Here is a 16,909-nt window from a genome sequence, read left to right on the forward strand (position 1 = left end):
ATTTAAGTGCTGCAAATCTAGAGCTTCACTTTCAGCCCTTTAGCAGCCTGAATAAAGAAAAAACAAGGGGGAAGTTGGGAGGTGGGGGGAAGAGAGAAATTAATAAAGCTGCAAATAAATTAGCAGTCTTGAAAGGGAATTGTCAAGCTCAAAATTGAATTTTCTGGTTGGGAGGAGGGCTTTGACGAAACCACAATGTTTTTATCTCTAGGGAAATTTCAAAGTATTACTCAGTTCTAGGCCAGCCGCAAGCTTGGTATGCAAAGCTGGATTTCACCCAGCCCAGAATTCTGGCAACGCTTGTCTGAGGAGTTAGGATGTGCCTTTGCATGCAGCACCACTGAGGGGAGGTGGCACTGCTTCCCCCAGCCATTTACACCACTGGCTCTGAGGTTTCCTGCCCTGTGGCTTGGCCCCCAAATAATTAATTCAAGGTTGTCCCTGCAGAGACACAGCTTTGAGAGAGATGAGCAGGAGAAAATAGGGTCTCTGAGGACCTGGGAAAGCAGCCAGAAGTGAAGAAAGTCACTACCAAGCCCTGGTGAGACTTGCTGGGTTAATGCCTAGTGGTCTATGATTTCTGCCTGGATAGGTTCTGCCCTGCAGTGATTATCCTCCTCTCTCACTGAAAGAAACAGGAAAAGGGTGAAGCTGAGGCAGGGCAAACTGCACACTCCAAGCTAAATGCACACTCACCTGACTCCTGCCTTTTCTTCTCCCACCTATGTCACACACCTGAATTCCCTTCTAACTGGTGTGTGCTGTGGAAGACCTTGGAGGTGAGATGTTCCTGCACTATTTGCAGTCAACACCACACCTCTGAGCAAGGTCCAGTGCTCAAAGGGCTCCAGCACAAGGCAGAAAGATTGAGGAACCCTACTGACATGTAGGCTCACCTGGTTGTAGTTGCAGGCAGGCAGCTTCCCCATCAGTGCAGAATATAAAAATCCTGCTGTTCTACTTGCACATCACTGGCCAAGACATAAAATCACTCTTCTACTGAATAGCATCAAGATGAACCACCCATCCCCGTGCAACACAAAAGCCAAGGAACACCTGGGAAAAGTTGTATTTAAAACAAAATTCTTTAATAATTTGTACCATAAAGACACAAATTAGTGCTTGACTGCAGCATGAATAATCAACAAAATACATTAAATATTTCAAAGCTATTGTGCTTTGCAAAACAAGATATGCTGATACATATAGGCCTAATGTTAGTTACCAGCTGGTTTGGTATGAAGAGTCAGTTCAGTGTATCAAAATTGTCAATAAGCATTGCTCAACACAGCTGTGTTTTACAAGTCAACTGCTACTCATCTGTCACAGTGTTGTTATCTATCTGCAACAATATACTGAATTTCAGGAAGAAAAATCACACGTTAGAACTAATAGTGTCAACGTTAGAAAGTTTGGTCACATAATGCATGGGGGATTTCGTATCCACTACAGGTGGACCGATGTTATTTGATCAGACAATGACATCACTGGTGCATTAAGCTGAGATCAACAGTCAGCATGAAACAGTCAACATCAATTTGGAAAATCAAGAAAAAAAATGAGTTCTTGTTCAGTCTAAGGAGTAACTACAGTTTATGCTGATCGAAACTCTCTTCCAAAATCCAGGGAGCAATATTATACACAACCAAAGTTCTTCCACAGTGACTGACCAAGGCTCTAATTTGGCACATAATTTGCTATGAGCACGTGTGAAAGTCCATTCTACTCAACATGATCTTTGGAGAAACATATATATGTTCCAGAGCTTTGGGGAAAGAATGATGAATCTGAGATTGTGCTTACAGCTATTCCTGTGGACAAATAAACAAAAGACCCTTTACCTTTGCATTTTTAAAAATCCTGACAATCTGCTCTTAAACATCAGGCAGATTCAATTTGTGTGAAATATGTGCAAAAAAAAATTGCAGGCACTGGTTTAGGGTCTTGCATTAACTGGACTCTGAACTTGATTCTTCTTAAATCTACAATTACACACCTAATCAAACCTAAACACTTTCAACAAGTAATATAGGAGAGTTCTAATGTAAAATAAGAGGTTCAAGCATCAAACCTGCCCCCATTATACATATGAATCCCCATATCCCCAACCCTGTTTGAAGCATCTGCCTGGGAGCTCCAGTAGTGGGGTTCTGCATAAAGTGCTTGCTCAACTGCTGCATCCTCACACTGCCTGTCATTGAACTACACAACCCAAAATAAACACCAGCTGTAAGCCTAAATCCCCCAAACAGCTCTCAAAGCCTGAAAAGATGCAACAGCATCAGGGATGTAGGGTAGTCAGGCTCACATTTGAGCCAGAGGCAGCCATATACTGGATAACTAACTTGAAAATCACTAAAAATAGCACTGTGATTCCTGTAGAAGGAGAATTTTTAACAATAACTGACCCCACCTTCCAGAGACTTTGTGTTACAGACCCCAGTGGAAAACAGAGCCCCAGCTCTCAGAAAAGCCTTGAGACAGAGAGATCAGGCACTTGGCAGCTGTAGGCAGTTGTGCGTGAGAAACTGAACAAAGAAACCTAAACCCAATCTTAACAGTTATACAGGACGTTCTCTATAGATTACAGACTCTGAAACAAAGCTGGCAGAGGACATTCCAGATGGATAAGAAACGTATTCATTGATGTATGAAACAATCCGTGTCATGTTCCATCCTCATAAAACAGCCGCTAAGTAATATACAATGAACTGAATGTAACAGAGACCACATCACTCCTATGGTGAAGAGTGTAGAGTCAACACAGAAAGCTAAATGTATAAATAGCAAAACATTCAAATAGGTAAAGTGCAGCTACCAGGAGGGCTGATGTAGTACTATGGGATTCTGTGCTTAATCTTTGTTATTCTCTTTTTATGTAAGATTTCTTAATCCCCTTCTGGCTTTGCTCTGCTCATGGGTAATAAAGACTCCATCATTTATCCCTCTTCATGATAAAGTCTCACAGTCAAACAGCACTTCACAGTTAAAGTGCAAATGGGGTTTAAAGTAAACCAAAAATTTTACCTGACTATGTTAAATTAGGAGGAGCACAATTCCACCAAAATGGAAGTGTGTTCCTGAATTCTGATGTCTACTAAAGAAAATAGCAGTGCTGCTTCGTTACAGCTCATCTTTGTCTGAGAAGTGTTGTATTGAATTTTTTCACCACCTGCTATCGAATGTCATAATATATCCACAGAAAGAAACAGGTTTAAAAAAAAAAAAAAAGGTATTACTGAAATTTTTGAATGCAGATTAAACAAGGTGGGAGCAATTGTGAGATACACCAATGGTATTGGGAGGATTTTCTGTTGCCAAGAGTTCCACATGGAAGAGTTTGCTGAAAAAGACATTCAGGTGCTCAAAACCAAATGCTGGGAGCAAATCCACTACAGTCAAAAGAATCAACTGCATTTCAAACCATACAGTTTAGCTTCAGCCAAACAAGACAGCCCCAGGGATAAACATAGTACAAAACTGGATTAGAAGAGAATTAAAACTAATTATAAAGCACTGTTTTCCATCACATTCCTCTTAAAACACTTCACTACACCTGTCTGAAGTCCTCCTACTTGAATCTCTTTCCAAAGCAGACAGACTTACACACAGATGAACAGCAGACTGAGCACAAGCTGTAAGTGACAGACACCAAACAAGTCAGGTTGTTTACAGGGAGTGAATAGAGTCAGTCACAAATCAATATAATACTGTTGCCACTCTCAGGGACTGCATGGTGTAAGTCAGGCTGCTCTAATATACAAGCATTCAGACAAATGTAATTAAGGGCACAGGTATTGTACAATACATGACAGAGGTAGATTGGCCAGTGATAGACTGCATATTCCAACTCTGACTATGGGGTAGGCTTCTAAACACTCATGAGCAGCACATCATCCCTGTGCTAACACAAAAAGCGTTAAGATGAAGTCTGGAGATGACTAATACTGCTAGCCAACAACACTGCCCTCAGAATATGGGTGAGATTCCTCCTCACGTCTTCTCTGCAGTTCTGGATAACGCATGTCTTGAGCTGTATCCAAAAAATCTAGATTCCCAGAATAAAGTATAGCTTTGATCTGTACTGTGAGAATAATTTTGAGGTTTTCCTCTTATTTCCAAGAAAGAATTTTTCAGCTCATGTTCTGCAGAACTACTTGCTGCTCATCTGTGTCAAACTGTAGTTTGTAAAGTATGGCAGATTTCCTGGTTCTTCGTAGATGTTAAAGAATAGAAGAGTTCATTGCTATCAAGTCCGTCCAACACATTCTGAAAGATTCATATTAAATTACATGTTACTTCTCTTTAACGCAGCTGCTGTTTGAATCCTACTCAAAAAATAGTATCAAATGTGACCTTATAAGATGTAGCGCGAGAAAAGTTTGGGATATGCTGCTCTAAGGTCTGTAGAAAAAAAAAAGATCAGCATTGTCATACAAGTGATATAAATAAAAAGCAATTTAACAGACATTTAACACATTACAGGAGTAAGGATGTATGTCTTTCCAGGCACTAGAAAAGGCAGTCTGAATTTCAGTAACATGTAGTTAAAACTGGCTTGTCATTTTCAATATCACTCACAAGATCAGTAAGGCAGTCAAACCAAAGCACCCATGATTTTAGATTATTTATGCTTAGAAGGATACACAGGTAAATTACATTCTTCAAGGTCTAATATAACCTGTTGAAAGAAAGGTTGCTGGCAGGGTGGTAAGAGGTGTGTGTGTTTTTGGTCATTTGGAATGAAGGAAAAAGCCAATTTGCATAATTTTTTTAAAGATAAAATCATCAATGACAAGTGATACGTGAATGGAAAACTATCAGCAGCATAAAATTAAAATAAGAGCTTTTCCAACTTTTTTTTTTTTCTAAATCCTGACAATTCCATTTAACACAGTCTGAAAAAAAACTCCATCATACACTCCCTAGTTGCAAATGTGCCGGAGAATCAACAAATTCTTTACAATATACCATTGTAGAGATGTCTGATCAATAAGAAAGTAGCTTTTCAGGATGCTCTGGTTCTTGCAATTACAGGGAAACTAAACAGAGCCCTAAGATCCTTCAGTATCAAAACTAAGGCCACTAAAATAAAGGTTTTGTTCTTTTTCATAAAAATAATACCAGTGCCTAGCAGATGTCACAAGTGACTGTTGATATGTCTTTTTGCTGCATTGCTCCTCTTATGGGATTCTTTTCCTAACTAACAAAAAAATGCAAACACACTAAATAAGAAAATGGGATACAGTGTGCAGAAGAATGCTTGAGAGAGCCTGGAGGTGAACAGGCAGGCACTTATTTTCAAGCTACATTTTTAAAACAGTTCTCAAATCTCTTTACAAAAAATATGCTGTCTGGATAATTAAAGACACTTGATCCACAACAGCATTTTCCTACCTCTATGCTAATTATTCTGGGTTTTTTTTCAATCTGAAAAGCACTCAAATTTCCCAGCATAGATGCTGACCTCGACTATGGAACTGGAGCCTACTGACACCAAATCTGCTCTAAAATTAACCCTCAGGTGCCTTTATAGTGGTTTACAAGTTGAAATGCACTGCTATCAGCGTGTCAGAGAGTGCTCACTGAACTCACTCAAGGTTAAGTATCTTTTCCCAGCCCCAAGTCTGGGACTATTTGATCCCAAGAGTCCAGGGTCAGTCACATAACAAAAGCCATAGTTTTATCTGGAGAGTCACATCAGTAGGAGTGTTACTGATGGATATGAAAGATGCAGATAAACTGCAAACAGAGAAAAAGACACTAAAGGAAGGAGACCATTTTAGCCACGCTGATTGTACAACAGTCAGGACTTTGAGATCTGGGAGACAGCTTTACAGCTACATTACTGTGCCTTGCTGCTGTGGGCATATTTCAAATCAATATAGAATGGGATTTCCCATCAGTCCGAGCATTTCCCTTTTTTAAATCCCTCAGAGCATCAAAAGCAGACAAAAATTGCATAGCAGGGCAGCAAGTAGGCACAGACTATGTTAGTTGCCCCAAAACCAAGACAATCAAAATCACAGCCTTCATATGAGGTATATTTTGAAAAACTGTGTTAGTTTAATGTTTTCTTTACATTTACTTCTTAACTTTCACCAGCTGGATAAATAAAAATTGCAGAAAACAGAGGGTTTGTCCCCCCCATTAATCCCTAAAGTTTGGTTTTAGAAAGGTGGTCAACTTTCCACAGAGTAACCACGTGACAGACAGATTAAGAGCAAGCCAAGTGCTGCCACTTATATTTGGGGTATCCTCAACCTCAATCTTGTTCTTTACTCCTTCTTCAACTTTTCTGAATAAGAAGATGCTTCTGAAAGTCAGACCAATATTTAAGACTTGTAAAATACAGGGAAGATGAATTCAGAGCTGAACTAGCACGCCTCTAAGGTGTTTGTCAATCGGTATGAATGGAAAATGGGAAGTAAAAAGCAGGGATAGAAAAAGAGGTATGTAAGTAATAATTATAAAAAAATAAAAAAGAGTGTTTCTTATGTTTCTACGGTCACTCTACAGTTTCCTGATGAATCACTGGTCAAACAAATTAGGAATTCAGTTTCCAGACACAAAAAAGAACCCCTATAAGGCTTCACCACTTCAGTGTCTTCAGCTGTCACCCTGGAACATCCTCCCTGATGAACCTCTCAGTCGGACTAAAGAGAATATAGAAGCTTGGTACAAAATGAACTAAATGGCACAGGTATCACAACCATTTTTCTTAAAATATAAATTGTAAAGAGGCTGTGGAAAAGCAAGATAGAATAAAGCCCTAAATCAACCATTACATACTTAATTAATTGTATAAAAGTGCAAGATTAAAATAGTTCAGATTAAGCATTCAGATCACTATAGGCCACACAAATGCTTAGCTTGGTCATCAATGGCCTAGTTTTGTCATTCAGTCATTAATATTAGTTTAAACCACAGAAAGAACAAAAACTGAATGAAAAAACGTATGCGATCCACTTTGAAAATGGTTAGATTTCTGTGACCAGCACGAAATATCATCAGCTATACAATATATACATAAAAATATTGTGTCTTAATCTTTGTTTTAACAACTTAGAATAAAGCTGTACTAAGCTCTATTTCCCTAGTGTGCCAACTCTTTGCTCTGTTCCGGCCGACTGGCCCAGAAATACAGAGAAGTCCTTTTATAGCAATGGTACTTGGATTGATCCACAATTTTGACACTTCAGCCACAGTAACTGTTGAAATGCTTTATTCAGCCAGGTTAGGTGATCTCATGCGACTGCCCAGGGCTCAGTCAAAGCTTCTTGGGTGGCTCCACAAGAAGAACAGGCCATATTCCAAAAACAAACTGTTAAAAGAAAAATAGGAAGAGGGGAAAGATTCCTTTGAATATTATGTTTCTTGGATCAAAAAGCAAACATTATTAAACTTAATGTAATGAAAAGGACAAAGGGGTAATGGTTCCAAAATGAAAAACTGTAGATACAGATTTGATATTAGGAAGAAATTCTTCCCTGTGACGGTAGTGTGGCAATGAAACAGGTTGCCCAAAGAAGCTGTGGATGCTCCATCCCTGGAAGTGTTCATGGCCAGGATGGAGCTCTGAGTAACCTGGTGTAGTGGAAGATGTCCTGGCCCATGGCAGAGAGGGTGAAATTAGATGATCATTAAGGTGCCTTTCAATACAAACCATTCTGCGATTCTCTGAAAATTTCAACCGCATTTTCTGGGATGTAAGTAGAAGTCAAAACCACTACCCTAACAGCGTAATTATTGATCCCCAACACAAGTTCAAAGCACAAGATATCCAAATGCACATTAATGAACACAAAATAATTCTTGCTTACCTTCACCTTTGGTCTGTGTTTCAGGAAAAGTGTCCTTGTGTATAAACTGAGGAGAAGGAAAAAAGCAGGCCTAAAATTTCATGTATAAGACAGCATATAAAATAATGATGTACTAATCCCAGTTTTATTTTCCAACTAGAAAGGAATGGTTTCTGTAATTGCAGGGCTACCCACTCTGCCTAGATTTATTCAAAACAGGAGACATTAACTTAGAGTAAATCCCTCTGTACTAGATTCTGATCAGCAAATTAATTTACCCTATCACCTATGTGGGGAGAAAGAAAGAAACCCAGAGGGGTAAAAAACAATTAAACTGGAACTAGAGTTGGTCATTTTAGAAGGATGAAATATAGCAGATGTAGCAGAGGGGAAAAGAGCATAACTTGATTCTTTCTCTCATTTTTGTTCTTAGACACTTTCTCCTCTTAGTAAATCTTCTCCTGTGTATGATCTCACTTTTTTAAAGGGGACGTAGATGATGCCACCGTGTGGCTAAGAAAATACTCAGGAAACTACTTCAGGGAAAGCTTACAGTCCACTGGGGTAAGACAGACAAATCAGACATCTGCACATTCCCCAAAGGATAGAGGATGCAAACCGAAATTATTTATGTGCTGCATGTTGGAAAAAACCTTGCCTATGCTTGATTCCTGTACAGAATTTTCTTAAAAATATTATCTTTAGTGTAGCAGACAACCTGTCAGCCAAAACGAGTAACTGTTTTCAATATACCTTGACATATTTTTTTAATACATATATATAAAGGTACATATATATATATATACATCTACACATGTATAGATACATAAATACTTGTACATATGTGTGCATATATATATATACACATGCATAAATATAAAACAAAAGCTAACAGATCAGCTGTTGGAACTGTACTTATTTTCCTTGCATTTTCCTTTTACTAGGTATTTTAACATCTGACCAAAAAGAAGAATACCATGCTAGATGTAGGAAAATTGATATGTAATCAGGTTTCCTGAACTACATAGACTGTATCTGTAAAAGAGACATTCTCTTAAGTTATGGCTAAGTGGTAAAATATTATTTCATTATAAGATGAACAAACTGCAGAAATTTTTCACAGACTTCAGCTTAAATTCTATTCCAGTCCCTGATTCCACTAGATGGTGGCATACAGTAAAAACGAGACAAACATCTTCTGGTTCCAGATTTGCTAACTTACATTCTGGTTTAAATCTTCTCCTAAAACTACTATCCTGCCCTTCTGGGAATAGCTTTACTACAACTACTTCAGCCATCACCCTTCTGCAGTACTGCATGATGCCTGCTAGTTTTTAGGAGTGACAGTGCCTATCAAAAAGATTAGTTGTGCTCTGAAATTTAAACATGTTAAAGTACTTTAGGACTGCTGGTCAAGAACAGACAGGTATTAATGGCTTACATTCTGAAATTAATATACTGTCAAATAGTTTTCCAGTTTAACTGCCAAAGGGTTCTCGTTTCTGAATTACATTTTCTTGAAGAACCATGACTATTTAAAGATTAGTGATTACATTTTGAAGAATATAAAATAATTGTAGAGAGTTTTTAGATCAAAGAGGAAAGGAGACCTTGCACCGGTATAATAAGCCATTTTCCTGCACTTCTGGATGATACAACATTCTGAAGTACATCTGAACCTTGGAAAACTCCTAAGATCTCTTTATGGACATCCAGTTTAGAAAACATTTCCTACCTTAGCAGGATATGAAGGTAAGAACCCAGGCCTGTGAGAATATGCCACCATGCATGAAACTGTGTCACAGCTCCCACCACAGGAGGCATCTTCTCTCGTAGTGCTCTGAAAGAAAGAAGCTCCACACAATGGGATATTTTTTTCCAAGCTAGGCAATCTCAAATCACAATGTTTGGCTGTCGGATCACACATTATTGTTTCCATATCTCAGGCATGCGCTTGATGGTTAAGGCTTCACATGATCAGGCTTTCAGCAGATGAGGAGCAGCAGTTATACCTTATACTGCCAGTACAGAAAGATATCGGCATACTGACTTTCTTACACATTTAAAGAAAGCACACACTTCCTCATAAAATGAGTGATCAGATATGTCTGGACTCAAATTTCAGGGGATATATTTACAGCATCTCACAGACCCAAATGAATTCTACCATCGTCCTCATCAAAACTCTGTGAACTCTGTCCACAGGATGAAACACTGACTTTAAGGTCCAAGAGAGGAAATGGGATCTATCAGACATCAGCACTTTACATGTGGTAATCACACCACCTATTCTCCCAGTCCATGGGACCTTAACTTGCCTTTCTCTGTTGGACTCTAAATCAGGGACAAAATGGGTGTTTAGTGAGGAAACAATGAAAGTAGAAGGTCTGAAATACTCTGCCAAGATGCTTTGTATTTTGCAGTTATGGGATGCGAGCTACTTGGAAATGGGCTAAGGGATGGAGGTAGAGAAATAAAGGGAAGGAGTCACATTGCTCTGATTTCTCCTGCTCACTAAGCTTCTGCAGATATTGCCTATTTTCGTTGATGGTGGAGCAAATGTTTGCACCTGCTTGTCTTTTTTCACTTTCATTTCACATTCAGTCAAAACAAAAAAGGGAAAACAATTGCATATGTTAAGGAAGAAAATTCTAGCTTCTTACTTACTGCTTGAAGTTATAGTACTTAGTCCCCTTGACTAAATCCTGAGCTATTGCTTAGTTTTCAGAGCTGCTCAGTCGCAAATATAAGCACAGAGCTTCAATTCAACTAGCCCAGCAATGACATAGTGGAACACACTTGATGTGCTGTCAGCCTGGCACAACCTCTGAGCCTTTGGATGGCAGGAAATTTCAAAGCCCATATGCAAAAGTGCATGGTTCCAGCCAGGGAAACTGAGTGCTATAGATTTTGTTATTTTGATTTTTTACAAAAATTTTAAAAATAAACTGCAGATTTAATGAAATATGGAAAAATAAAATGCGAACCAAACCCCAATTTTCAACTTGAAAACCAGAGCAGGTAGGTGGATTCACAAGTTAGAGCTTTAGAGACCAAAAGATTTCAAGGCATTGAAATGCATTTTCTCTAAATGTTCAAATTATAATGCCATTGATAGAAATCCAAGGCTCTGCAGATGTCTGATTAAAGCTAGTAAACAAGCATTATTTTTTTTTCAGCACCATAACCAAACAAGTATCACAGGAAGTATACTAGCATTTTTCCCTTTACAAAATGAGGATGGAAAAAAGTGCCTCAGCAGCTGGGGTAATTTTTGGGCCTAGGAACCAGCTCAAAAGATCCATGGACCCACAGCAGCTCCGCAAGCTTGGTGAATTGGGGGTTACAATCTCACCAGTGAGGTGAGGGAGCTGCAAAAATCAACCCTGATGCCAATATTTGCAAAGTAACTGCATACCCTACCACTTGTGTTGGCAAATAACTTTTCTATCCCATCTGTATCAAGTGTTTCTAGGGATGAGGCACCATATATTATATTAATTTTTTTTTTAAAAAAAGCTTCAAGAATACTCTGTTGGAGTTAACTTTCAGTTGGCCTAACCTAGTCCAGGAACTACAGAGCCAAAAGGGACAGATGGAAAACTCAAGACTCCTTAACAGCACACTATTATTTGGCCCTGACAAAGCAACCTACTGGGACAATTCTGTACACCACAGATTCAGTGGCATAACAGTGTTCCAAATTGCCAAGACTATATTTTTCAGGATGCTGGAATCAACCTTTCCATCTCCTCCAGCTTCTGGCAGAACACATGCATCACAACTGGGTGTTGTCTATTGGTAACATATATATTGTAATAGGTATTTCTTTTATGTTTATTGGTAACATATATATTGAAATTGGTATTTCTGTAATGTGCAGAACTACTGGTTTTGATATTTTGCTGGAAAATGGCAAGAGCAGGAATCAAAAAAACCCCAAAAAAACAAACCAACAAACCAGCAAGATAAAAACACATTCAGAAGAAATTAAGTGTAAATAGCAGGCTTTAATAAGCTAGAGATCCTCCAAATTACTTCAGTGACATAACTTCTATCAATTTAATTTCAAGTTAGAGATATATGTAAAAAAATAAATTTATTAATGGATAAAAACCATTAAACTAAAAAAAAATCTGTTAAGTGCTTAATCTAGTTATGAGCAAACTGGATAAAACCCTCATGGATGTTTTGTAGGCAGCATACCACATGTAACATGAGATGAACTTGAATATACACCACAGAAACAATCAAATCTTTATACTAAAAGACTATTTAGAGTTATCCAGACAAAGAGAAAAAAACTCACCTCAATTTATCACAGAAAATGTTGTCCACATTCCAGAGAAAAAATCCCATTAAAAATACAGTTAAAGACGTATAGCCTAGACCTCTAAGCCATGGGTATACCCTAGAGAGAGAGAAATAATGCAAAGTTTAGTTCCGAATGCTTTAAAGGCAGTGTGTGGCATACACAAATACTATTACATATTAAAAAATGCTTTAGCAATTTGGTTTTTTCCCCAAAAGAAAAAAATATTAACTTTAAATTTCATCTATTTAAATATTTTATTTTACTTCTCCTCTCTCCTGACTTCACATTCTCTGAGACAGTTATTTTAAATGTTTCACTTCTATATATCTAATTGTTTCCCTAAATACTGTACTCTCCTAATGAAACAGGAAGTGAGAAAACTGACATCGGCTAAAAGGCACTAATTCTTCAGTCCCACATATAATCTTTCATTAAAAAAAAAAACAAAACAAAACAAGAAACCATGTTACAAATTATGACTCTCTCAAAAGAAGAGGCTCTTTTCGAATAGATATCCCTATACTAGGGAACTTGTTTAAATACAGTGTTTCAAAATTACTTTTGTGAACACAGACCACCATGACCAACAACTAACCAAATGAATGGTATTAGAAAACAGTAACCTCATGTGTATTTTAGACTTAAGTGCTGCTGGAGATAGAAAAAAATAAATTTAATTCTGGGAGAAAAAAAATCTTGTTTAAGATATGGGAAACACACTGAAGAATCAGATGCAAAGAAGTGCATCATCAATAAACTTAGTTTCCCTATCTACATTCAGGTTGGACCACGGAATTGTAAACTTGCTACATGAAAGGCTCCTTTCCCACTAATAAGTCAAGTCCAAAAGCAAAGCCAAATCCAACCCTAAAAGGCTGCCATGAAATACTGTTCAAGTGATTTTTAAGTGTTATGAATGCACCGTTGAAATTCTGGGTTAAAATGCATTCCTGAGCTGCTTTTCCCTCCACTGTGTGTGCTACACACAGCACATGTTTCAGAGCTGTGAGCACTGGGAACAAAAACGTAGAGCTTCTTCCACAGGGCAAGCTAACCAGATACAAGCTGTATATGTTAACAAATGCACTGCTAATATAAACTATCAAAACTATTACTTGTTTATCTAATAAATGTGTGGAGCATCATGCAGCACACGGTAGAAACTACATTGTAATATTCCCAACTCAGTGCTCCAGGGACATAAGCAAGACCAAGACATTAAGGAGCACTAAATAGTACGTTAGACATGCTGGTAAGTAGATAATTATAGATAGAATTGTTCAGGGAATAAAAGGTGGTGTTTTGTGAAGGAATGAGAAAGAGACTGGCATCATTTATTAACAGGGAACATGCTTTGTGAACAGAGAATAACATTTGCCCAGTTGTCATGTTGTCAAGGAAGCAGACCAAGAAAGACATTAAAAGTGTGGGGGAAACAGGTAGGACAAGGAATAAATAATGAGGACAGGATGCAATAGTAGCCTGTAAGGAATAACATGCTGTTATTTGGGATTTTCACTCTAAAGTCAGAGTGACTTTAAGCCCCGCACCAAGAAATATGATAGGAAGTGAAGTAAAAAACAAAATAAACAGAAATCAGGGTCAATATTTAAACTGAAACAGGCTTGGACAAGTGCTAGCACTACTGATGGAAATACAGGAATATGTTCTAGCAGTGCAGAAAAAGTAAATCCAAAAGTGTGCTTGGAGATGAATTTTAGAGAAAAGAAAGGATACCTTCAGGCTGGCACAGCTTCTCTAGCAGAACTAATTCAAAATTAGCAGTAGTTTAGTTAAAATTTAGAAGTAGTTTAAACCCACTTCTCTCCCCATCCCAACTTTCTAACCAGTTTGCATAATATTCCCAAAGGGGGGAAGCAAGTCATTGTAGGGCCCTGTTGCAATGAAGTGATCAAGCTAATTAAGAATATACACTCCAAACCCCTAAAACTGAAGCAAAAAGTAGGTGGAACTTCAGAGACAGACTTTGCTGGAGGAAAACAATGAATTATACTCTGCAAGAGAGAATGGTGATGTTATTGATAAAGACAGAAGACTAAGATATATGTCAGAAACAATGGGAATGCACAGCTGTGTGTAATTTGCAGAACCAAACAAATAGCAGGCCCAAGAGTTTGTCTATACAGACAGAAAGAAATTTAATCTAAGTGACTAGAACTGTGCTAAATCCCTGAATAAGAACAAAATTAAAATGACTTGAACTTCATTCAATTTAGTTCCCCCAGAAGTGAATTAATGTAATATCACTTCAGACCTTTAGGTTAGGATTAAAACTTCCAGTTCATGGGTTTGAAAAGTGCCTTTAAATTGATGGTTGTTTCTAAAGCTGCAACACACTATTAGCTTGTTACTTTTGCTTAATAAAACTGTGAACATTTTCACTTGGTCTGTCAGAATTTCTTGAGGAAAGCCAAACCACATGAACTGAAATTGCAACTGGAAGGTGATTCAGTGCATGTACTTGATCCTTGTGGGTCCCTTCCAATTCAGGATATTTAATGATTCTATGAAACTTCAAATTCACACCTTCTGTTAAATTTTTCCTTGTGCTCCTGAACAGATATGTGTGCAACTCAAAACAAAGTTTAACAAAAAGCACACTTAGAATGATGACAGTAGAAAGAAATAAGCCATTTTCAGGAGCAGTTCCCAAATACACAAGAACACCAACAATTCACATGGCATAGACAGAAATGGACACCCAACTGAGTTCCTGAGAGCTAAAAGTATGTGTTTACTACAATACTCATTCAATTCTACTTTCTTCCCTTTTACCTACCAAATCTGTGCTCTGATGATTCTAATGCTTCTCATGTCTCCTAACACTTCTAATACCTTTTGTTTGTTACAGTTTTTATTTCAATTTCCATAACATATAGCTAACTTTACCCAGCCAAAACTGTAAGAAAAACTATCATTTTACATCTTTTACATTTGAATTTTAAATACTAGAGCAGGGAAGAAGAAGAATGGAAATTACTAAGTGATGGTTCTGCTCTGCAGTCTTACTCTTACCACTCTCCAGGTATCATCATTATTTTGAACACTAGCAATAGATTTCGCATTACCCAGCAATATGAAGACAAAAACTCCATTCCCCTTAAAGTCCCAGACTAACAGCTGAAGCCACCAGCAGGACACTTGGCAGTGAACATTGATCGTAAATGAAGAAATCTCAGTTTAGTTTATTGTTATCCCAGTGGCTTCAAAAAGTGTAAGGTGATGAGCCATTCCCTATGAACCAAGCAGAGCCCATGAGCTAGCATTATGTACCTAGTCAAAGAAATTCTGCCACTGCAAATTTCTTATGTTAAGCCCACCAAAAAAAAAGATGCAAATGTCATGTTATAATATTGAATTAAATGGTTACTTACCATAATACTATATAAACAGATCGTAGAACTATAATAGAAACTAGCGTTCCATACATGACCTGGGGAAAAAAAAAAAAAGATAAAATTCAGCAGTTGGATTTGAGAGACCTTATAAAACACTACAGGAGTAAAAAAATTTTGAAGCCTCTATTGTTTTTTTGATTTCTTAGTCTCAAGAAAACAGCATTCCTTCTAACTTCCTCTCAAGAAAGCCTTCCATTAAAGTTTCAAACAAAAGTATGATTCTAAACCATGGCCTTTATGCAATAACAGGAAAAGTCAGTTGTGTAAAACCAGTTTCACTGTTTTGAATCAGAAAGCAAACACTAGATGGCACTCGTAAACCACCCTGAAATCAAAAATGGTAACCAACTCCTATCATCTCTTCTTTGTCTCTGCATTTTAGCTCAGGATTCTGTAAGCATCAGCTAAAACCACTTTTGAAAGCTGTACTTCTTTCACTGATATCTAATAATATTTTTTCCTGAAAGCAAACACCTGAATAGACTTTGCAGTATGCCCACACTAAACATCAATATGGAAGAAACTTTCCAGGAAGCATTTCAAACAACTATTACAGATTGTTGGGATTCAATTTAATTATACAGTGGGAAGGCTGTATGCTCTGAAGATCCATGAGGAAAATCTGGCTCACTGCAGGCTTGATGAACTTGCATGCAATTGCCTGACATATATAAAAAGTCAAAGTAATCATTTATTTTCTGCCTCGTGATCTTTAAATCACTGGTTTTTATTCACAAACTTAGGATCCATGTAACACCATCTCCAGGATGTAAAGACTAAAGGAAAGGAAAAATGTGGTCAGTCATGCCTAGGAATTGATGCAGAAGCCAGTGCAGCAGGCTGGATTTTTAGACACTAATGACATTCAATTACTCTCTATACTTTTTATTCTGAACACTGGTTTCCTCCTGCCAAAAGGCAGTTTGTTCCAAGCAGCTGTGCCTTGCTCTTTGCCTCTCTCCAGTGGCCCACAAGCCCCTTGCTATTTTTTTTTTTCTTTCTTGTTCCCTGACTTAACCTTTCCCGTTTTGCTCCTAGTTAACTTCTATCTAATGCTGCATGAAAGACAAAAATGACAAAGCTTTGCTGTCTATTTTGAAAAGCCACTAAACCTCACAGAAGTGTGTCTACAAACCAGTGTCCTTACCATGTTCTACTGACCTCCTGACATCCTTTCTTCTTTTAAACTATGTTGCCTTCGAGACAAGGACTGGCTCTTACTTTGCTGTAACTGGGGCAGTCAGATACTACTCTCCTGTAAGCATATGCATGCATCTAGTCATCTGACATAAAATAGGTAGCTGTAATACTGCAAAGTGAAACCTGCCTTTCAAAAGTATATAAAGGCAAATTTGCCAACTCCTTTTAGCTTT

General features: G+C 37.8%; 1 protein-coding gene across 1 annotated transcript in view; it reads right to left on the reverse strand.

Annotated features, from left to right (window-relative positions):
- Positions 1-1,276: 1,276 nt before the first annotated feature.
- The window catches only part of ACER3 (alkaline ceramidase 3), a 58,871-nt gene continuing 43,238 nt past the window's right edge, over positions 1,277-16,909 (reverse strand). Inside the window, exons 7-11 of the mRNA XM_032679505.1 lie at positions 15,513-15,571; positions 12,112-12,213; positions 9,538-9,642; positions 7,824-7,869; positions 1,277-7,324 (exon numbers count right to left, since the gene is read on the reverse strand). Coding sequence (XP_032535396.1) covers positions 7,271-7,324; positions 7,824-7,869; positions 9,538-9,642; positions 12,112-12,213; positions 15,513-15,571 — 366 coding nt within the window. The 3' untranslated portion in view covers positions 1,277-7,270. The remainder of the gene's footprint in view (positions 7,325-7,823; positions 7,870-9,537; positions 9,643-12,111; positions 12,214-15,512; positions 15,572-16,909) is intronic.

This window comes from Chiroxiphia lanceolata, chromosome 2 (genome assembly GCF_009829145.1).
Source record: "Chiroxiphia lanceolata isolate bChiLan1 chromosome 2, bChiLan1.pri, whole genome shotgun sequence".
Taxonomy (NCBI): domain Eukaryota; kingdom Metazoa; phylum Chordata; class Aves; order Passeriformes; family Pipridae; genus Chiroxiphia; species Chiroxiphia lanceolata.